Genomic DNA, 21,868 nt, shown 5'->3' with positions numbered 1-21,868 from the left:
TTTAGAGTTAATTAGTTGATTCAGATGATTAGGTTAATAGCTCGTTTAGAGAACCTTTTCATGATATGCTAATTTTTTGAGATAGGAATTTGGGGTTTTCATGAGCTGTATGCCAAAATCATCAATATTAAAACAATAAAAGGCTTGAACTACTTCAGTTGGTGTGTAATAAATCTAAAATATATGAAAGTCTGTTTATCAGTACATTACAGAAAATAATGAACTTTATCACAATATGCTAATTTTTTTAGAAGGACCTGTATACTGAATCTAAAAACAATATCTATCTTGTCTATCTTCTCCTGCTCTTTAACCTGCTGCCTGCAGAATGGGCTGCGTTTTCAGCGAGACAGGTTCCCACTAAGAAGGCTCTCTCCCATTCTAAACTTATCTGTTAGGCCCCCTGCACACGATCAGGATTGCGTGCAGATTTGACATGCGACATGTCAATTTTTTTTTTCCTGACCGGATTTTCTTAATTCACTTAGTGAAAATCCGCACGCAAATCCGCATGCAAATCCGCACCAATTAATGCGGATTGACCGCACGGATTTGCCTGTAAACACCTGCGGATTTCAGTGTGGATTCTCCGCACATGAATCCTGAACGTGTGCATGTAGCCTTAGGGCTCATTCACACAACTGTATTTTTCTGTCTGCATCAGTTCTGCAACTTTGCGGATTGGATGCGGACCCATTTATTTCAATGGGGCCGAAAAAGATGCGGACAGCACACCGTGTGCATCTGCACTTCCATTTTACGGCACCACAAAAAAGTGTATGTCTTATTCTGGTCCACTCCAATCCACAAAATGAGGAACGCACATGGCCGGTATCTGTGTCTTGTGTTCCGCAAAAACGGATACGGTCGTGTGAATGAGACTTTAGCCAGAGCAGCTACGGAGTACATCTCTTGCATGGTAAGACCCAACATATCCATACATTAGGCCTCTTTCACATGAGCGAGTTTTCCACGACGGTGCATTGCGTGACGTGAACGCACAGCACCCGCACTGAATCCTGACCCATTCATTTCAATAGGTCTGTGTACATGAGCATTTTTTTCACGCATCAGATCTGCGTTGCGTGAAAAACGCAACATGTTCTATATTCTACGTTATTCACGCAGCCCTGGCCCCATAGAAGTGAATGGGGCTTCAGTGAAAAACATATTGTATCCGGAAGCAATGCGTTTTTCACTGATGGTTGCTAAGAGATCTTGTTTGTAAACCTTCCTGTTTTTATCACGCGCGTGAAAAACACACTCAAAACGCATTGCACCCGCGTGGAAAAAACGGAACAGCTGAACGCAAACAAACTGACTGAACTTGCTTGCAAAATGACGCGAGTTTCTCTGAACACATCCGGAACTAATCAGTCACGCTCGTGTGAAAGAGGCCTTACACCTAGAGGCTCTGCTCTCTCTGCAGCTGCCACACCCTTGACAGGACCAGGCAGTGAAAACATCATCATGTCTGGCCCTGTCAATCAAAGTCGAGAGGGATTGGCAGTGGCAGAGTGAGCTGAGCCTCTAAGTGTAATGGCAACGCCCCTGTTGCTCCTAGAGTCTCATTTGCATATATTAAAACATAATTTTTCTAAGCAATGTGGACACATATGAACATGGGACCAACACAGATGCCTTCAGCTGCCAAGTGCACATGTAACAGGTCAGCCAGTGTCATCGGTACAAAACTGCTGACGGATGCCCTTTAATAGAGAGACAATGGGGATCACTTAGTAAGGACCAGGCGCGCCCTCCTTCTTGGATCGTTGTGGTCCCGGCTGTTAGAGCCCCTACTGCAGACCCTAATATCCTATTCATATGGCATAGAGAGGTCTATGGCACAAACCATCAAATTCCAGTATTTTGGCCAGTCCTATACATGTTGCATGATCAGGTTTTACAAACTGTCAGGTTACCGCAAGGGGTGGCCCATGTATAACCCTGCTCCCCAGAACATGGTGTCCTGACTGGCAGAAGTCACCTCCACTTCAGTATCTGCCCCATATGTATTCTTCTTTCAGATAATGCGGTGTAACTGCTTGCATTGCTGTTTTTTTTTTCCTCCAGTTTGAGGTCGTCTAGGGATTTTCTCTTTACTTACTGATCGACCATTGGCTTTAATGTACAGAAATGTCAGACATGACATCAGCCTTGTTTTCTCCCCCTGTAACACGTGAAACCCATTTGACTCCAGCTAATGTTGCCATTGACACATTTATCGATATTTTTTCTCAGTTCTGCGTACCGCCCTGCACCAATCTATATTGTATTATTGTCACCTAGAAAAGTACTTTTTGATTATTTTGGTTGTAACACGTTAGCGTCATGTGTTCTTCTGTACTGACTGTACATTTTTATTATACAGTAAATGCTATACAGAATATGTGTGCGTAACAGAATGCAAATTACCAGGGCCTGCTGTGTATGGATTTTAGGCTCGCTGTGGTTACTGGGAGATGTGAAGTCCGTTCCCAGAAAGATGGAACCAGAATTCTGCGGTTTGGGATGGAAATGATCTATAAAGCTGGTTAATGACATGAGTTTTTGCTTGTTTAAAGAAATAATCCATAAAGAGAAACATTTTGTTCATGGAAAACCATTTGCATCCTGGCAAATATGGTTTACTTGTCTTTCTCCCCGACTCAAGACTCCAACTCCTTAGTTTCATCTGTAAGGGCTCATGCAGACGAAAGTATGTTTTTTCCGTGTCCGTTCTGTTTTTTGTTTTTTTTGTGACCGTATGCGAAACCATTCCCTTCAAAGGGACCGCAAAACAAACGGGACTGCTGGTCTGCAAAATGCGGAATGCACGCAGCCGGTATCCGTGTTTTGCGGATGCACAATTTTTTAACCGCAAAACAGACAACAGATGTGTGCATAAGCCAGAGTAAGGGCAGCCTAGGTGAGACCTTGCGGAAGCAGTAGAACTACCTTGTGTCGTGTTGCTGTGCTCAGTCATGGTGTATGACCCACTGACGTGAAATGGTCTTTCACATCCTCACCTTTTGTAGCAGAGTTTGGATGTTCCTCAGCCAGTTTTAAAGGGAATCGCCAATATTTGGCCTATATAAGTAATCTTGTGGTGCTGTTGTGCATGAAATATGGTTTAAAACATACCTTTGGCAGTCTTTTGTGCATTTGCTGTTGCCAGAAAATGTTTGTTCTGTATGCAAATTAGGCACACCAGGGCATTTTGAAAGAGTCAAAGCCCACCTATTCAGGGGGCCCAGTATCTCCACCATGCACTCCTAACTCCCTGCAACATCACCAATGCCCTCTGCCTATGAGGTCATCATTCAAATGCTGGAGGAGACATGGGGGAGAATCCATAGAGTGAAAATGACGATCGAGCTGGTATCACAGATGCTAAGTTGGTTTCCAGTCAGGGCAATACTTGGTCATGCTCTTCCAACCAATGTTGGACATTTCTAGCCACGTAAAATGTTGCATTGCCTTGCTGAAAGATCCGATCCACCCCAGGTAAGACAATGCGCATGTATGGGATCTTTAAGGATGGAATTATACCCATATCGGTTGACAGTGCCTTCCACATGGATGAGTGGACCCAGAGAATGCCACGAAAACATTTCGCAGACCGTAACGCTGCCACCGCCAGCTTGTGTTCTTCCAGCAATGGTTGCAGGGTGTTCACTGAGGTTTCTCGCCTGACACACCAGCGTCCATCTGTTCGATGAAGCAATAAACATGACTCATCAGAGAAGGCAACCCTTTTGCCAGTTAGTAGAGAGACAATTCAGATATTGCCTCGAAAATTAAAGCCTTTTCTGCCAATGCAACTTGGTTATCTGTCTTTTTTGGAGCTCCATACGCAGTAGGCTTCGCTGAACAGTTGTTTTAGACACACGTCTGGTAGCCCCCTGGTTCATTTTGGCGGTCAGCTGCTTCACTGTAGTGTGTCGGTCCACCTTTGTGCACCATCATAGCCTAAGATTATCTCTTGCATCAATAGCACGTGGTGCTCCATAGTTTCCACATCTCTTGATTTGCGATGGTGCCATTTGTCCTCTCATGCCACACTTTAAGTTTCAGAAATACTGCCACCCTTCCCCCAAAAGCCAGTAATCATCCCTTTTTGCAACTCTAATAAATCGCCCGTTTTACGTGACAGCAACGAGGGATATGTACAGTTGTGTTCAAAATAATAGCAGTGTGTTTAAAAAAAAGTGAATAAAGCTCAAAATCCTTCTAATAGCTTTTATTTCCATGCACACAAAAGCATTGGAAACACTACACATTCTATTCCAAATCAAGACATGAAGAAAAATATATCAAATTTGTGTTGTTCCTCTAAAAACAAAATTGAAGAAAAGTGAATATTAGACTGTTCAAAAAAAAATTGCAGTGTTCGTATTCTTCTTTACAAACTCAAACATTAACTATATATACCTGAAAATGTTTGAAGATTTTGCTTTCCTCTGAATCACTTCACTAATATTTAGTTGTATGACCGCTGTTTCTGAGAACTGCTGGACGTCTGTGTTGCTCGGAGTCGGACTTTGCGGGGGCTTGGCTTCACATAGGCATCTTCTAATTATAACAGGACTCACAGGTAACTTTAGATCTTCTTTGATCTTCCTGAGTCCTTGCCATTTTGGCTATTCTTCTATCCATTCGAATGGTAGTTTTTCGCTTTCTTCCACGTCTTTCAGGTTTTGGTTGCCATTTTAAAGCATTTGCGATCATTTTAGCTGAGCAGCCTATCATTTTCTGTTTTCCCCTCTCCAATCAACTTTTTAATCAAGGTACGCTGTTCTTCTAAACAATGTCTGGAACGACCCATTTTCCTCAGAATTTCAGAGAGAAATGCACTGTAACCAGCATGTACAACATTTGCTGCCTTCCTTTCGTAAATAAGGGCAATAATTGCCACCTGTTTTTCAAAGAATAAATTACCTCAATAATTGAACTCCACACTGCTTTTATTTTGAACATGCCCCTTTCAATTAGTGATTCAATTACACAGAATCAGCAGCATGCATGTCATAACTGTTGGGTCTGTTGGATTTCTATTACTCTACTACAACTGCTAGCAAATTATTTGCTATGTAGAAATATAATTTCTACCAAAAACAGTCATTGATCAGGTTAGTGATGTCTGACTGCTATTATTTTGAAGACAACTGTATGTAGACAGCCTATCGCACACCGTATATACCACCAAGCCATCTCAGCACACTGTGACTTCCTTCTTGAGCTATGCACTGCTGACTTTTAGAGTAGGAAGTGATCAGAATAATGGGTCTTGACTGTATATATTTTTTTAATGAGTTTAATAAATTACAGCTAATAGAGATACAATTCTGAGAATGTCCCATTTGTCATAGTTTTGAGTTTTACTTGTGGATTGCTCATCTCTAAGGTCTCAGCCTTAAAATGCAAAAGGTCAAACCTCTTCATCACACCGTGTACTCTCTTTTTCACCTTTAACATTCATCTAAAATGATGAAAACATCAAGAATTCAGTTCATTTTTGCTCTGAAAAGGTCAAATTGATGGTAGTATTTAACATGTTAAATTAATCAAGCACACAATTCTGCTGAAAGGTTGTAAACGATAATAGATAATATGTAATTATGGGAAGAGATAATGATAGTAATTTTAATTAAACCTAGATCCTGTTTTCTCTTTAATTATGTTAATTTTCTGGAAACTGAATAGCGAGAGGAAACGAAGAAAAATCACAAGAGAATTAAACAATCCCCCAAAACCACCTAAATGTCTGCATAGTATGTTCTCCATATGTAAAAATAAAATAAAAATCCATGGATGTGAAGGGACCTTGCAGTGACCATAAAAACAGAGCTGTCTACCTTAACTCACCTCTTTAGATCTGAAAATGATAGGGAAATGGAACTTTGGCTTGGTTTTGCCGTTAAAATACGTCTCCTTTAGGCAAAATGAACACTTTTACTGTCTTACTTCATCACCCTCTCACCAATCTAGGGTATGTGCCTAAACTGATATGACCAAAGACTTTAAGTTACAATATTTTTACTTCCGAGCAGGAGCAAAGTCTACACACTGGTGACCTTGTGGAGCTCCTTTCTCTCCCTGGTTATCTGCGACAATGTCTTCTCTAGGTTAACCCTCTGAGAGAGGGCAGTGTCCTCTCTATGGTAACCCACTGATGGAGGGCAGTGTCATCCCTATGGTAACCCACAGAGAGGGCAGTGTCCTCTCTATGGTAACCCACTGAGAGAGGGCAGTGTCCTCTCTATGGTAACCCACTGAGAGAGGGCAGTGTCCTCTCTATGGTAACCCTCTGATGTAGGGCAGTGTCCTCTCTATGGTAACCCACTGATGTGGAGGGCAGTGTCATCTCTATGGTAACCCACTAATGTAGGGTAGTGTCATCTCTATGGTAACCCACTAATGTAGGGTAGTGTTATCTCTATGGTAAGATGCTGATGGAGGGCAGTGTCCTCTCTATGGTAACCCACTGATGGAGGGCAGTGTCCTCTCTATGGTAACCCACTGATGGAGGGCAGTGTCCTCTCTATGGTAACCCACTGATGGAGGGCAGTGTCCTCTCTATGGTCACTCACTGATGGAGGGCAGTGTCCTCTCTATGGTCACCCACTGATGGAGGGCAGTGTCCTCTGTATGGTCACCCACTGATGGGGAGCACTGTCCTCTCTATGGTCACCCACTGATGGGGAGCACTGTCCTCTCTATGGTCACCCACTGATGGAGGGCAGTGTCCTCTCTCTGGTCACCCACTGATGGGGAGCACTGTCCTCTCTATGGTCACCCACTGATGGGGAGCACTGTCCTCTCTATGGTCACCCACTGATGGGGAGCACTGTCCTCTCTATGGTCACCCACTGATGGGGAGCAGTGTCCTCTCTATGGTAACCCACTGATGGAGGGCAGTGTCCTCTCTATGGTAACCCACTGATGGAGGGCAGTGTCCTCTCTATGGTAACTCACTGATGGAGGGCAGTGTCCTCTCTATGGTCACCCACTGATGGGGAGCACTGTCCTCTCTATGGTCACCCACTGATGGGGAGCACTGTCCTCTCTATGGTCACCCACTGATGGGGAGCACTGTCCTCTCTATGGTAACCTGCTGATGGAGGGCAGTGTCCTAATCTACTGATGGAGGGAATTGTCCACTCTTTGTTAATTCACTGATAGGGTGCAGTAGCTTTCTCTGGTTATGTACTGTTGAAGTAGCAATATCTTTTCCTTGGTGACCTACTGATGGGGAGCAGTGTCCTCTTCTTGGTGGCCCACTGATGAAGGGCAAGGTCCTTGCCGTGAGAACTCAGTTTCGCAGGACACTGTTCCTGGTGGACCTTTGCAGTGTCATCCTGCTCTCTGGTGATCCATTGGCATATTGGTAACTTTCTGTTGGTGCTAATTGCCAAGCAAGTAAACTGTTATCAGATCAGTAATATTTTCAGTTTGGGCAATTGTACATTTAAATTTTTTTTATATTGGGGACCCTAATATGTCTCCAGACCCAAGGCCAGTGTAGTGTACATCAGGTATTAGAGATTTCGGCACAGAAAAACTTTGTTTAGATCAGGGTGGTGTTTTAGAAATTGCACTGCACATATAATCTACTTTAGACAGCATCAGTGTGACGTACAGTCATGTCCAAAAATTTTGACACATTTTGTTTTTAACAAAGTTTGCCACTTTAGTTTTTATGGTGGCAATTTGCATTAACTCTCTAGATCAGGCAACCTCAAACTGCAGCCCTCCAGCTGTTGCAAAACTACAACTCCCAGCATGCCCGCACAGCCTAAGAGTATCAGCCTACAGCAGGGCATTGTGGGAGTTGTAGTTTTACAACAGCTGGAGGGCCGCAGTTTGAGGATGCCTGCTCTAGATTGTGATGAAGAGTTGCTACTGCACTTCAGCCCTGTCACAAAATGGCCTGCTAACATCATTTAAGTAATCATCTCATTAGCTCCGGATAAAGTGTTAACAAGGACAAGGCAGCTGATATCACCGTGTCATGCCGATTGAATTAGAAAAGCAGACTAGTTGCTTTAAAAGGGTTGGTACTTGAAATCATTGTTTTCTTCTGTTAACCATAGGTACCTCCAATGAAACACGTGCAGTCATCATTGCTTTGCATCAAAAGGGTTTTATAGGCAAGGACATTGCTGCTTGTAAGATTGCACCAAAATCGGCCATTTATTGGATCATTCTAAAGGAGAGGCTCAGTTTCTCTCAAGAAGGCTTCAGGGGGGCCTAGAAAGTTCAACCAGTGTCAGGACCATCTCCTAAAGAGTATTCAGATACTGGATCAGGTCACTGCCAGTGCAGAGCTTGCCCAGGTATGGCAGCAGGCAGGTGTGAGTGCTTCTGTGCGCACAATGAGGCAAAGGCTTTTGGAGAATGGCGTGTCAAGAAGGGCAGCAAAGAAGCCTCTCTCCAAGAAAAACATCAGGGACAGACTGACATTCTACAAAAAGTACAGGGATTGGACTGCAGGGGACTGGGGGAAAGTCCCCTTCATACTTTTTCAACATCTGGAAAAATGATTGTCCAGAGAAGAAACGTTGAGCCCCACCATGAGTCCTCAATCAAAGTGCAGAGGTTGCGGTGTAACGGCAACGCCCCCGTTGCTCTTAGAGGATCATTTGCATATATTAAAACATCATTTTTCTCAGTAATACGGACACATATGAACATGGGACCAACACAGACGCCTTCAGCTGCCAAGCGCACATGTAACAGGTCAGCCAGTGTCATAGGTCCAAATCTGCCGACAGATGCCCTCTGATCAATTTTATGCTTCTGGTCTTGTGAAATGTCACTTTATGTGGAATTTCTATCCTTCAAAACAAGCGCCAGATTTTTCACTAACATTTCACTATTGTATTTTAATTAGCCATGGCATTTCCTGGGAAAATTATTGTCTATCTTATTGCTGACATTTCTTTTTCTTTTTTTTTTTTAGTTTGAGAATGAGATCATCACCAAGTTAGACCACGAAGTAGAAGGAGGGAGAGGGGATGAGCAGTACAAAGTGTTGTTTGAGAAGATGTAAGTGTTGATTAACCGTTCAGATTTATACCCAAGTATAGGCACAAGAGACCAGAATAAGCAAGCCGTGAACTTTACATTTCACCTATAATTAAAATGTGCTAATGAAGTTCTTGGCTTAAAATAACGCTTAAGTCAGGAAGAGATGGGTAACAGAGTTTTTGTTTTGCAGACTCCTGGAGCATTGCAGGAAGCATAAATATCTGGCCAAGAGCGGAGAGACCTTTGTTACGTTGGTTGTGCGACTGATGGAGAGGCTCCTGGACTACAGGACTATAATGCACGATGAGAACAAGGAGAACCGAATGAGCTGCACGGTCAATGTTTTGGTCAGTGGCAAAAGTTTCAATGAAGACCAGTTCTGTATTGTATTTCATGTATCCTCCTTTAACCGTCATGAAACCGACAGACAAAAGTATTAGGACTTGTATGCACATAGATACAGGATCTCAGCGTTCTCTTGGAAGCCAGAATGGAATTATATCTCAACAGAAACACAAAGTTCTAAAAAAAGAGTTGTTATGTTCGAGAGCCACGCAAGTGCCGCCACCTCTCTACTTACAGCAGCCAGGTCGCCAGCCTGAATGGGTTCCGGGGGGGACCTGCATCGTCAGGCATTTGTGGCATATCCCATGAATATGCCTTAAAGGGGTTGTCCAGGTTCAGAGCTGAACCTAGACATATCCCCATTTTCACCCAGACAGCCTCCACCTAGTTTTACCCATGGAGACCCCGGTATATCACTGGATCTCCAAAAAAAAGCCTTTGCCCTGTGCGATTCAGTACAGGGCAAAATGCTCCGATGCTCATCAGAGGGGCTGCATGGTTGAAAATGGAGATATGCAGGTAAACAGAGCAGAGAAGGCAGCGCTCATAAGCAGTGCCTTCTCTTTAATCAGCTGATCGGCAGGAGTGCCAGGAGTCGGACCCCTGCCGATCTGATATTGATGACCTCTCCTGGGGATCAGGTCATCAATAGTAAAAAGAGGACAACCCCTTTAAAAACAGCAAGGATGCAGCATGGTTTTCAGCACAGAATCTACTCTTAGCTCTCGGATGAACGCCCCCCTTCCCCCACACTTATACACGTACTCTCTCGGCTAAGTGTGTTTGTGTTCTCAATAGAGAGGGGAGAAAGCTGCTGCAGGACACCGACACCTCTTGGCAATGACTTATTTACCCTCGAAAAAAGTTAAATAGCAGGTTAAAATCCAGCATGCTTCTCCCGACATTTACCATCAGAGGAGGGTCAGGAGATCCCCCTACACATTAAGGCTCCATTCACACTTCCGCAAATCCATTCCGCATTTTGCGGAACAGAATTGCAGACCCATACATTTCTATGGGGCCGCACGACTTGCGGCCCCGATCCGGAATTGCGGACCCGCACTTCCGGGTCCGCAATTCCGATCCTAAAAAAAAATAGAACATGTCCTATTCTTGTCCGCAATAGCGGACAAGAATAGGCATTTTCTCTTAGTGCTGGCAATGTGCGGTCCGCAAAATGCGGAATGCACATTGCCACTGTCCGTGTTTTGTGGATCCGCAAAGCACACACGGATGTGTGAATGGGACCCTAAGTGTTCAGCAGGTTTGTCTGACGTTTTTCTAATGTTTTTGGCCTCTTTTAGTAGTCTTCAGTGGTAATAATAATGGATCTGAACTGTTGCACTTGGGTGATGTCTCCTAATGTTATAGACTCATTCGTCTTAATTTTGGTTTGGTCTCCTTTGTAAGTCGCATCTAAATTTTAGAGGTCAGCGGCAGAAATCTTTATCTAGTCCCAGTCTCTAAGGAAAGTTTCCTCCACAGTCCTCCAGTTACTGTAAAGCACAATAAAGCCCCAGGCTAAGTGCAATGACTCATAGTTTTCTGAATTTCCATTCTAACTGACCATGAATATTCATGCGCTATTTTTTGTAACAGCATCTCTGTGACAGGATGCAGGAAAGATGAGTAAATGCGCCATTTGTTTTTTGTCTCCACAGAATTTCTACAAAGAGATTGAGAGAGAAGAAATGTATATTAGGTTTGTAATGCTTTATATAATACGTTTATGCCAGCCGCAATTCATTAATGCAGAGGAAAAATGGAGAATCAAAACACTGTGGAAGTCTTTTAATCTGGATCCTGAGGGAATTATTGAGCAGCTATCGTTCCAATGGAGCAGTGCCAGCAGGGTTGGTCTGTGATCTCCATGGGGAAGAAAGCTGAAAAAGACTGCAGGTGCCCACAGAGTACTCCTTCTACTCACTTCAGAAAGTTGTATTTATCATGTACAGTAAGTTATTACAAGGCACTTACTAATGTATTGTTATTGTTCACATTGCCTCCCTTGCTGGCTAGATTCATTTTTCCATCACATACACTGCTCGTACCCAGTGGTTATGACCACCCTGCAATCCAGCAGTGGCGGCTGTCATTGCACACTAGGGAAAAAATGCGTGGCCAGGACCTTGGGAGTGCACATAGGCCGGCACCCTTTCCTATAATGTGCAAGCACGGCAACCTCTGCTGGATTACAGGGTGGTCATAACCCCTGGAAACAAGCAGTGTATAATATGAAGGAAAAATGAATCCAGCCAGCAAAGGAGGCAATATGTACGATCACAATACATTAGTAAGTGCCTTGTATTCACTTTCTCTGCCTGATAAATGCCATCTGCTGAAGTGAGAGACAACCCCTTTGAGGGTATAACCACAATTTGCCGCTGCGATATTTATTGTGGAAAAATCTGCACCGTTGTACCGTACCAGCAAAAGTGAATGGTTTTTAGAAATTCTCATCCACACGATGTGGGGAAAAAATCAGTAGTTTAAGTTGCTAATGCATCGGAGTGTGTTAGAGTAGCAATCTGATGATTGCTTGTTACAGTTCCCTATGGGAAATATAAGATAGTGTAAAAAAAAAAAAGGGAGTGAAAAATGAAAACGCAAAAACCCTCCGGAGCTGAAAGGGTTAATCTGCAGCATGTCAACTGCAGTTTTCACCCTTTGCAATGTTCCGCTTCAAATCAGCATTTCTGCTAGCAGCGTCCACAGATACATAACATTGTCCGGGTAAAAGTACCTGACCGTCAGGGTTTAGATGACAACTTATTATGTAGGAAGATCAAACTTGCCTTTTCTTCTTACCACCGGTAAATTTACTAGTCTGGATGTACCTCGTCCTGGCAGTATTTGACGGTCATTGTATAGCGTAAACTATGAACATTTTGCTTAGATCTTCAGATTAATAAAAACAAATGTTTAAAAATTAATAGCGGTTTTTGTCCCAAATATGGGAAATTTTAAAAGACCCTTACTTTTGTTTAGGGACCTACATGAGGGAAGCCATTATTGCATAACTTTCATGTTACTATGGAATTGTTGCATATTAATTAAAGGAGATTTAGCGAAATGTCACCTATTGTTTAAATCAAGTATTATATTATCTAAAGAATTCTTGTTGATTTTTTATTTTTTTGTTATTTTCCATGTCACCAAATCCTGAAATATTGCAGTTTTCACTCTGGTCCCTAAGCTTTACAGTAAGCCGACACTTTCTGTTCTATAGAGATCACTTCTCAGCAGTCATTCCATTATCATCACATGCAGGATTAGAATGACAGTCCACACCTATACAAACTAAACACATAACAATAGGTGATTGTCGCAGCTCAGCTCCTACCCTCCCTGCACAATGACCTCTGCTTAGGTCACAGAGCATGCTCTTAACACTCCCATAGAGGATAGTGACGAGTCCCCTTCACTCTACAGGTTTTTTTGGTCCATGCGGCCACCGTAAAGCATATCTGTCAATGCTCAGGCAAGATAGCCGACCTCAAAATCAGGCACAGAATATAGAATTTAAAAAAAGTCTACAATCAGTAAAAAATAAAACTGTTCGGGGTTAAAAAGGTGCATCAGTATATGGTCTTAATTTCTAAAATGTGTGTATGTATATGTATGTATATATATATATATATATATATATGTGTGTGTGTGTGTGTGTGTGTGTGTGTGTGTGTGTGTATATATATATATATATTAAAAAATATTAATATATTTAACAAATTAAAATACATATTTTGCATATTAAAAATGATATATACTTTATTATGAATTCCCTTTAGATTCTTTTTAGATTAGATGTGACAAGGGACTGGTTTCCACAGTTACTAAAAAATCCTTTTTGCATTTTAGGTATTTGTACAAGTTGTGTGACCTGCACAAGGAATGCGATAACTACACGGAGGCGGCGTACACGCTGCTACTACACGCCAAGCTTCTAAAGGTACTGAAATCTCTACAAAGTAGTAATCGCCCTGTATTTGATATTCCCATCTCGTTTTGTGTTTCACAAGGATCAGTCATGGCGTAAATCAGCACTCCGAACCAAATATAACAGAAAGAATTGCAAAAGTACATTGGATATAAAAAGTAGAATGAAACAAAATATAACTCCAGCTGGATTTTTTCAAATATTGGTACTTTTATTTAAGGACCTCTTATCTGACTGCATGCAGAAGCGTTAAACTGCTCCACTTTCCGATTTGCAGAACTGTCAGTGCTGTTCCTCCGTAAAGAACATTTTGTTCAGGGTTGCTTTACAAATTGAGATCACTCATAAAATGCTGCTACTTAGTTATAAAATATCTCATGAGACGTAACATTTTTATGAATATTTCTATGATTTTTTTTTTTTCCCATCAAGTAGTTGGCTATAAATCGTACAGGCAAGGTCCGTTTCTACTGCAGTTTCCTGGAAAGTAATCAGGGTAGATTTATATGTGTTCATCAATAGGATCATTCCCTGGGAACATGTTTTTATTTAGCTGCATCCACCGTAATTCATCTCTGTGATTAACGGTGAGAGTGTTTGGTGGAGCAGTCTTAATGGTCAGGTATTAATTGCTGCACACAAATACCGGACGAAGACTCGTCAGCATGAGGAACATATAAAACTTTATGGGAATCTCAAGAACGTTTCTTCTATGATGAGAATTAACTTACTAAATTTACCAGATAAACTCATAGAGGTTTTTTTTTGGTTCCACAATGTCGATCACTTATCCTTTGGATGGACCATAAATATCACATTAGTTGGCGTCCGATTCTCAGCACTCTTATTTATTTGCACTGCATGGCTTCAAAATAGTAGTGGGGTCAGAAATGTGTTTTTTTTTCCTGATACACAGCTACAAATTCCCTACATAGTTAGTGTAACTATCATGCTTTCAGCAAAAAATCCATGTTAGAATATGTTACTGCTGCTTCACCATTATGCATAAAGCAATCTTTAGTTTCTTCACATACCACTGTTTTCCTTGAGTTTTTCCTTTTAGTTACGGCTGTTTTAATCCCTACAAAATGAGGATCCTCTGCCAGTTCTCTGAGGCCAAAACTGCTTTCCCTCACTTCCCATACACGCTTGCTGTAGCTGCCAACAGCTCCCTGACAGCCAACAAGATTGGATTACTGAGACATGCCTCCTCACTCTAAAGCCTAATGCAGGCATGCATTTTCTGTCTTCTGTTTACACTAAAGGGAGGACAGACAATCCATAGCAACTGTCTTTTAAGGGACTATCAGGGCATGCTGGGAGTTGTCGTTTTGCATCAGCTGGAGGGCCGTAGGTTGAGTATCCCTTATTTAGATCCACAGATGAATATAATGTTGGGATAAGGACATATTAGGGTTTGTTCTTGAAGCAGGCCATTCTTCTAAGGATGAGTACTCAGAAATACTGGTTTATGTAAAGCTTAATACTAGCAGCTGGAATGGCTGCATTTCACCTAAATCATCATGTCACTCAAGCCTATATACGTGACATGCAGAAAAAATATGTGCCACCTTGACCATAGGAAGGCATGTACCATGTACCTGTACCATTACCTACTCCACAATGCATTCATGATTCTTTATAATTGGATGCAGCACTCTACTTTTGGGAATGTGACAACCAGCAAGGAGGTCATGAACAATGGACCATGTGTATTGATGTCTACCTACTTTAGTTTCTTTTTTTTTTTTTTTACTGCATAAGCTAGCATACCTTCAAGTTATTGATGGTAGGAGAGGCTCAGCCCTCTTCTCCCAAAACCCGCTTCTCTACCCTTACAGAAGAAAAACTCTCCACTCTACTCTACTCTCCAGATCACATCTGACCACCTGTGCACCTGACCCAATCCCATCCCACCTCGTCCCTAACCTCACTACAGTGTTTATCCCAGCCCTAACTCATCTCTTCAACCTATCACTAACCTCTGGTGTCTTCCCCTCTGGTTTTGAACATGCTACCATTACACCCATCCTCAAAAAGCCTTCACTTGACCCATCTACTTTGTCCAGTTATTGCCCCATATCACTTCTTCTGTATGCCTCAAAGCTTCTTCAACATGTCCATTCTGAACTGTCCTCTCACCTCTCCTCCTGCTCCCTCTTTGACCGGCTACAGTCTGGCTTCTGACCCCACCACTCGATCGAGACTGCCCTTACCAAAGTCACCAATGACCTGCTAACAGCCCAAAAAAAAAAATTACTCTGTCCTCCTTCTCCTTGACCTGTCCTGTTCCTTTGATGCTGTCAACCACTCCCTTCTGTTGGAAACGCTCTCATCTCTTGGTATAACTGATCTGCGGCTCTCCTGGATCAGATCATACTTCACAGACCGGACGTTTAGCGTCTCCCACTCACACCACCTCCTCGTCTCATTCCCTCTCTGTTGGTGTCCTGCAAGGCTCTGTCCTAGGACCCCTGCTCTTCTCTATCTACACTTTCAGTCTGGGACATCTCAGAGTGCCATGGCTTTCAGTATCACTTTTATGCTGACGACACACAAATCTACCTCTCTGGTCCAGACATCACCACCTTATTATCCAGTATCCCACCATGCCTATCTTCCATATCATTCTTCTACTCTCGCTTTCTAAAACTTAACATGGATAAAACAGAATTAATCATCTTTCCCCATCTTGCTCAACCCCCCAAACAGACCTATCTATCACGATCTATGGCTGCGCACTCTCCCCGGTCAACCAAGTCTGCTGCCTTGGAGTGGCCTTGGATTCTGCCCTCTCTTTCCGACCGCACATCCAAACTCTTTCCACCGCCTCCAACTCAAAAACATCTCCCACATCTGCGCTTTCCTCAACTTTGAATCTGCAAAAATGCTTGTGCAGGCCCTCATCTCCTGCCTAGACTACTGCAACACACTCCTCTGTGGCCTTCCATCTAGCACTCTCACACCCCTCCAATCTATCCTCAACTCTGCTGCCCAACTAATCCACCTCTCATCCTGTTACTGATCTGCCTCTCCCAATCCCTTCACTGGCTCCCCATTGCCCAGCGAATTCAGATTACAATACTAACAAATACATACAAGGTCGTCCACAAGCTGTCCCCTCCCTACATCTCTGAGCTACTTTCCCGATACATCCCCACACGCACTCTCTGATCCTCACAAGACCTCCTTCTCTCCTCTTATCGCCTCTTCCCACAATCGCCTCCAAGATTTCTCCCGTGCATCCCCCACACTCTGGAACTTGCTACCCCCAACATATCAGACTCTCACCTACAGTGGAATCCTTCAAAAGAAACCTGAAAACCCACCTCTTCAGGCAAGCCTACAACCAGTGACCCTGCTGCCTCTATACCGCCATGACCAACTTCACCCTCACCTACTGTGTCCTTCTCCCATACCATGTAGATTGTAAGCCCTCACGGGCAGGGCCCTCTCTGCTTCTCTACCAGTTTGTAACATCACCGGTTCATGCTTAGTGCAATTGTCTGTGTTATGTATGTGCACCCCTTATCATATGTACAGCGCTATGGAATGAATGGCGCTTTAATAATAAATAATAACTGACTCGATGCAGAGCACATTTTTTTCACCATGTCACGTCCTCAAAAATTCTCTTGATTTTCTTTTTCTTTTTTTTTTTTCTCAAATTACCCACTGTCCAAATCTTCTCGGCGGCATGTTCTCCAACAAGTGGTCGGAGGAGGCTTGTGCCGCACATCTGACTCAACGGGACGGTTACCAGGCAACGACGCAAGGACAATTAAAAGAACAGCTGTACCAAGAGATTATCCATTACTTCGACAAAGGAAAGGTAATAAGAGAGTGTGCTCCTGATAACATTCCAGCTCCTCCACTTATTTCCTCTCTGTTTTTGTAATCCATCGTAGAAAACAAGTTGATGAAATTTTACGACATCTTTACTGCCTGCATAAAATATAGCAAATCCCCAGACCAATAAAACAAGCCATGTAACACTTGTTTTCTTCTGATGCAAGGTAAACGGCGACATAATTTCTCATTTTAAATGGCATCCAGATGCTTGTAAAGGTAGCATCGCAAAGTTATTGACTTGGGGACTGCTGTAACACTCTGGTCGAGGGTCCCTACTTAATATCAGGAATATTGATGTAGCTTCAAGTTATACAGATGTCACTAGAGTTATCCAGCATTCGGAATTTAAAATGCAATTGAATGATATGATTTATATAAAAAAATGTACGCCCAAAAGCGAGTGAAATATTAAAAAATTACCAGTAAGGGTAAAGCGACTACATACATGTAAGAAAATGGAGCTCTGAAGTTTTCACCTGTTTTGGCTGTTGCTTAGCATCGGAGTACACGGCCCACAGGTGACAACACTGGATCACCACGCTTTTGTTAGGATGTTGCTCACATTGCTTGGAAGGTCCTTTGGGCGCAGCTGCCATGTAGAGGAAGGCAGAAGTCCCCAAACAAAGGGTGAAATGTTCATTTATGGTTGAAGTAACAGAAAGGGAAAGGTATACCCCCCCCCCATACATCATATAGGACATGACTATCTTTTTCTAACAAAGCCAGAACCAGCCCTAGAGATATGGGGTATGTACTTTCTTAGGGGGTATATTCTCTCTTTGGGGAAGGGGGGGGGGGGTTTCCTCCCTCGGGGAGCATGTCCTTTCTCAGAGGGCATGCCTCTTTGTAACTGTCACAGCTTGTAACAGTAGATAGGGCTAGTGGCAGTTGAAGGATGTTAACAAAATTTTAATGGATCCAGTACCTTGGAATTTAGAATAAAATTAAACTTTTATTTACATGATTAAAAGAACTCCACGGTGACCACTGGAGGATGCGTTTCGCACAAATTCAGGGTGACCTGTGTTTTTTTTTTTTCCTAGTTGAAGGATGGAACTGAGAATGTGCGTCCACTAGGGATGAGCGAATAGACTTCGAATGGTACATCCGAAGTCGATTTGCAAATTTTTTTGTTGTAAGCAGGAACTCCGTACAGTATTAGAATGTATTGGCTCCGATGAGCCGAAGTTATTACTTTGGAAAGTCGCCCGAGACTTCATGTAATAACTTTGTGAATTCATTATTACTGTAAAAAACCTTGGTACTGAACTCTGTTTCGGTTCCTGGTGATACCTTGGACCCGAACCAGAGTTCAGAACCAATTTTTTTTTTTTTTACAGTAATAATGAATTCCCAAAGTTATTACACGAAGTCTCGCGCGACTTTGCAAAGTAATAACTTCGGCTCATCGGAGCCAATACATTCTAATACTGTATGGAGCAGGAACTCCGTACAGTATTAGAACTACGTTTTTAGCGAATCGACTTCGAATGTACCCTCCGAAGTCGATTCGCTCATCCCTATCGTCCACCACAGCAAGTTGATCAAAGAAATATGGAAAGGAACAAACAGCAGATTCATTTTATTGAATATCTCACTGGCTATACTACATTTTTAATTACATGCAGTTACAAAATTATTCAGATCTGCTAATTTGAAATATGTTGAATATTTTTTGTGGGACAATACTGCCTTCCATTTGGGCATTCGGGTTTATTTCCTTCCCCAGTGATACCGGACACAAACTGCATTTACCAGCGTGACTCCAGACGCCAGCCACTAAAAACTTAAAACATAATTTTATATTTTTCATGAGACAACTCCTTTAATGGCATTCCGCTGAAAAGCAACAAGAAGAGAGTAAATACTGTAAGCGGCCGGTAATCATTACCTGACATATAATATTTGAGCTCCTGACTAGACAGTCCCTTTAAGCACCCTAATTATGGGAATCAGTTTTTGTTTTTTATATGTACAGTATTTTCCTGGTGTAGAGTATTCCGAAGCAATGATGTGACTGTACGGGTACAATCTGTGTAGAATAAGCATTTCAGGTTTAATTACCATCTAAGACTTGCTGCAGACACCTGACATTGAGCCACTGGTCCGTGACATACCTGACAAGTTCTGCTGCCATTCTTTTCAGGTCAAGGGCCACAAGTAGAGTACTGGAGGGTCGGCATTTGGCCACTTGTGCAGCATGGGGTGTAGATAACTATTTCATTTCTCTTCGTCTTCCTAGCACCTGCCCTGAGTGCAGTCGTATGGCGGCATGTCACCTCGCTGGAAATAAAGTCATAATCCTCTCTAGCGCGGGTTTTGCTTTCATACCCTTGTGTTTAGTTCATCGCAGCGGCATAACCTTTCCTGCCGGATACGCTCTATATTCATTTATTTTATTGTCTTTTGCAGCAGGAAAGTAATTTTAATAAAGCTCTTTAATCCAAGGACTTTGTTGAATATTATTAAGCTCCTATGCAGTAGCAGCGGACCAGAAATACTTGCCAGTAAAAAAAAAAAAAAGGTTCTGCGCTAGAACTTTTAACCCTTTATTCCCTTTCAGGAATTCACATGCCAGAGATGGCAGTCAGTACAGGGTGCAACCTTCGATTATATATTTTATCTCATATTCTGCCTCCCTCCCTCCCCCAAGTCTTCCATGGGGTAGGTTGCTGTGAAGCCCACTAAGGGGACAAGTGCAGGTATTATAGAATAATTACTTATGCAGAATATACTTACAAGACATAAATCGATCAGCCATAATATTGATGACTGGGCCAGAGCATCTTCAATAAGGCAGCTGGGCTGTTCCTAGTAGGCAGTGGTTAGTACCTACCTAAAATGGTCCAAGGAAGGACGACTGGTGGCAGGGTCATTTTTAGGTGGTACTAGAAATCGGCACTTGTCAGCTGCACACGTGATGCAGTGCTGCAAAATTGTATGAGCAAGACAGTTGATATTAAGAACTCTTCCTCTCCATACTCATGATGGTTGCCGTATGTAATCAGCACTTAATGACCACCATTCGACATGCTACCACCCTGAGCGGCCCTCGTTAACGGGCAGAAATCTGTCTGAGCAAAGGAACCCTTAGGAGCACCAAATTCTTAAGTCCGATCCATGGAGGCCCCACCTTGCCATGTGTTATCAGAAAATGACATGCTTTTATGTTAGAATTTTTGGTGAATATTAAAATATTTTCATGTTAATATCTATCTTTCTTAATCCTAAAATCCTGCAGTTTGCACACTGACCACTAATCCTAACAATAGCCACCACTTCTTGGTCTGTACAAATCACTTTACTGCACTTATTTGCTTATCATTGCAAGCAGGATTAGAAAGACAGATACCACCTATGTATACAGATAACACAGGATTCACAATAGGTGATTGTCAAAGATTATCTGCTCCCCCTGACCTCTGCACAGGTCGCAGAGCATGCCTAGAAAACTCTCCCATAGGAAATCAATGACCATTCTGTGTATGGCCCATGGTGGCTGTTGTAAGGCATATCTCTAAATCCTCTTTAGGATGTGGCCCCCATTAAAAGAATGGCAGAAAAAAATGATGATACATTTCCTGTGAAGATTTTAAAGACTCTAGCACCAAGAGAGTAGACGCCACAGGAGAGCTCTAGGGGAGTCCGTGCCTCTATATATCAGAGCTTGGTGATTGCACAACATTAGGTAGGTCATTTTAAAGGGGTTATCCCCTCATTAATCTAAAAAATGAAAATCGGATCACACAGTACATGACTATCTCTAACAAACTTAAACCAGCCCTTTCCTTCACGTGGATTCAGAGATCTCCCCATTCATTGCTCCAATACTTATTTCAAGCAACCTTAGGGTGCGTGCATTTTTTCAGGGAGCGTGTCCTTTCTACTGCAGCCGGTGGTAAAGGTTGGAACCGAGAGGGAGCAATTGAGTTGGACAAGCATAGGAAAATAAGCTTCCTTCAAAACTTACCTTTGACAGACTGCTTCTGCCAGGGAGGAGATAAGCAGTGCCTACATAGCGCCGCTCATCTCTGCATGGTCCTCAGCTGCTGACTACAGAATGGGATGTTTATACAAATAGTATTTCTAGACATGTCCATCAGGTGCATTATACAGCTGTGTTCCAGCCCTCGGAATGGCGCTTTATGTATTGGTTTATTATTATGGCCAAGGCCATATTTCAGAGAGCGGCCCAGAAGATAGTTCACTATGGAGGCGATTTATCATAAGGACAGTTCTCCTATTATTGGAATGGTCCATGACAGAGGGACTGAGCGTTGTGTAATAGAGATGGAAATCGCATTCACCAGTGCTTTGTAATGACCGGACGGCTCATCTGTCACCTCCTCCCTCTCGGCCTGCCTGCTAATTCACTTTTGCTTGTACATTTGTGTCGCTTTTCCTCCGTTTACTTTGCATCAAGCTGTCTCTCCCAACATGCAGTACAGCATTTACCTGTTTTAATCTTGTCCCATTTTCCCTGACATTTAGCATTCTGTCTGGTTTAGAAAATATGGCAATCCTTAGGGTCTTTGATCATACTTACACGGATAGCAGCGCTGCCGCAGCACATTACAGGGGGATGAGTGATTGATGGCTGCAATCCCCACAGGCTGTAACGGAGAATATACAACACTCTGTCAAGCATCCAGGTTACTCCGGTCACTTGACATTTGGACTGTTCTCATTACATAACATTCACCTGAAAAGAAAATGTAAGGA

General features: G+C 42.7%; 1 protein-coding gene across 1 annotated transcript in view; it reads left to right on the top strand.

Moving 5' to 3' along the window:
* The window catches only part of DOCK1 (dedicator of cytokinesis 1), a 388,933-nt gene that overhangs the window by 318,849 nt on the left and 48,216 nt on the right, over window positions 1–21,868 (top strand). Inside the window, exons 34-38 of the mRNA XM_044296110.1 lie at window positions 8,945–9,030; window positions 9,203–9,359; window positions 11,019–11,059; window positions 13,216–13,306; window positions 17,007–17,126. Coding sequence (XP_044152045.1) covers window positions 8,945–9,030; window positions 9,203–9,359; window positions 11,019–11,059; window positions 13,216–13,306; window positions 17,007–17,126 — 495 coding nt within the window. The remainder of the gene's footprint in view (window positions 1–8,944; window positions 9,031–9,202; window positions 9,360–11,018; window positions 11,060–13,215; window positions 13,307–17,006; window positions 17,127–21,868) is intronic.

This window comes from Bufo gargarizans, chromosome 6, assembly GCF_014858855.1.
Source record: "Bufo gargarizans isolate SCDJY-AF-19 chromosome 6, ASM1485885v1, whole genome shotgun sequence".
NCBI classification, from domain to species: Eukaryota; Metazoa; Chordata; class Amphibia; order Anura; family Bufonidae; genus Bufo; species Bufo gargarizans.
Note: the sequence above shows the minus strand (reverse complement) of the source record. Positions and strands in the feature narration are given on the sequence as shown.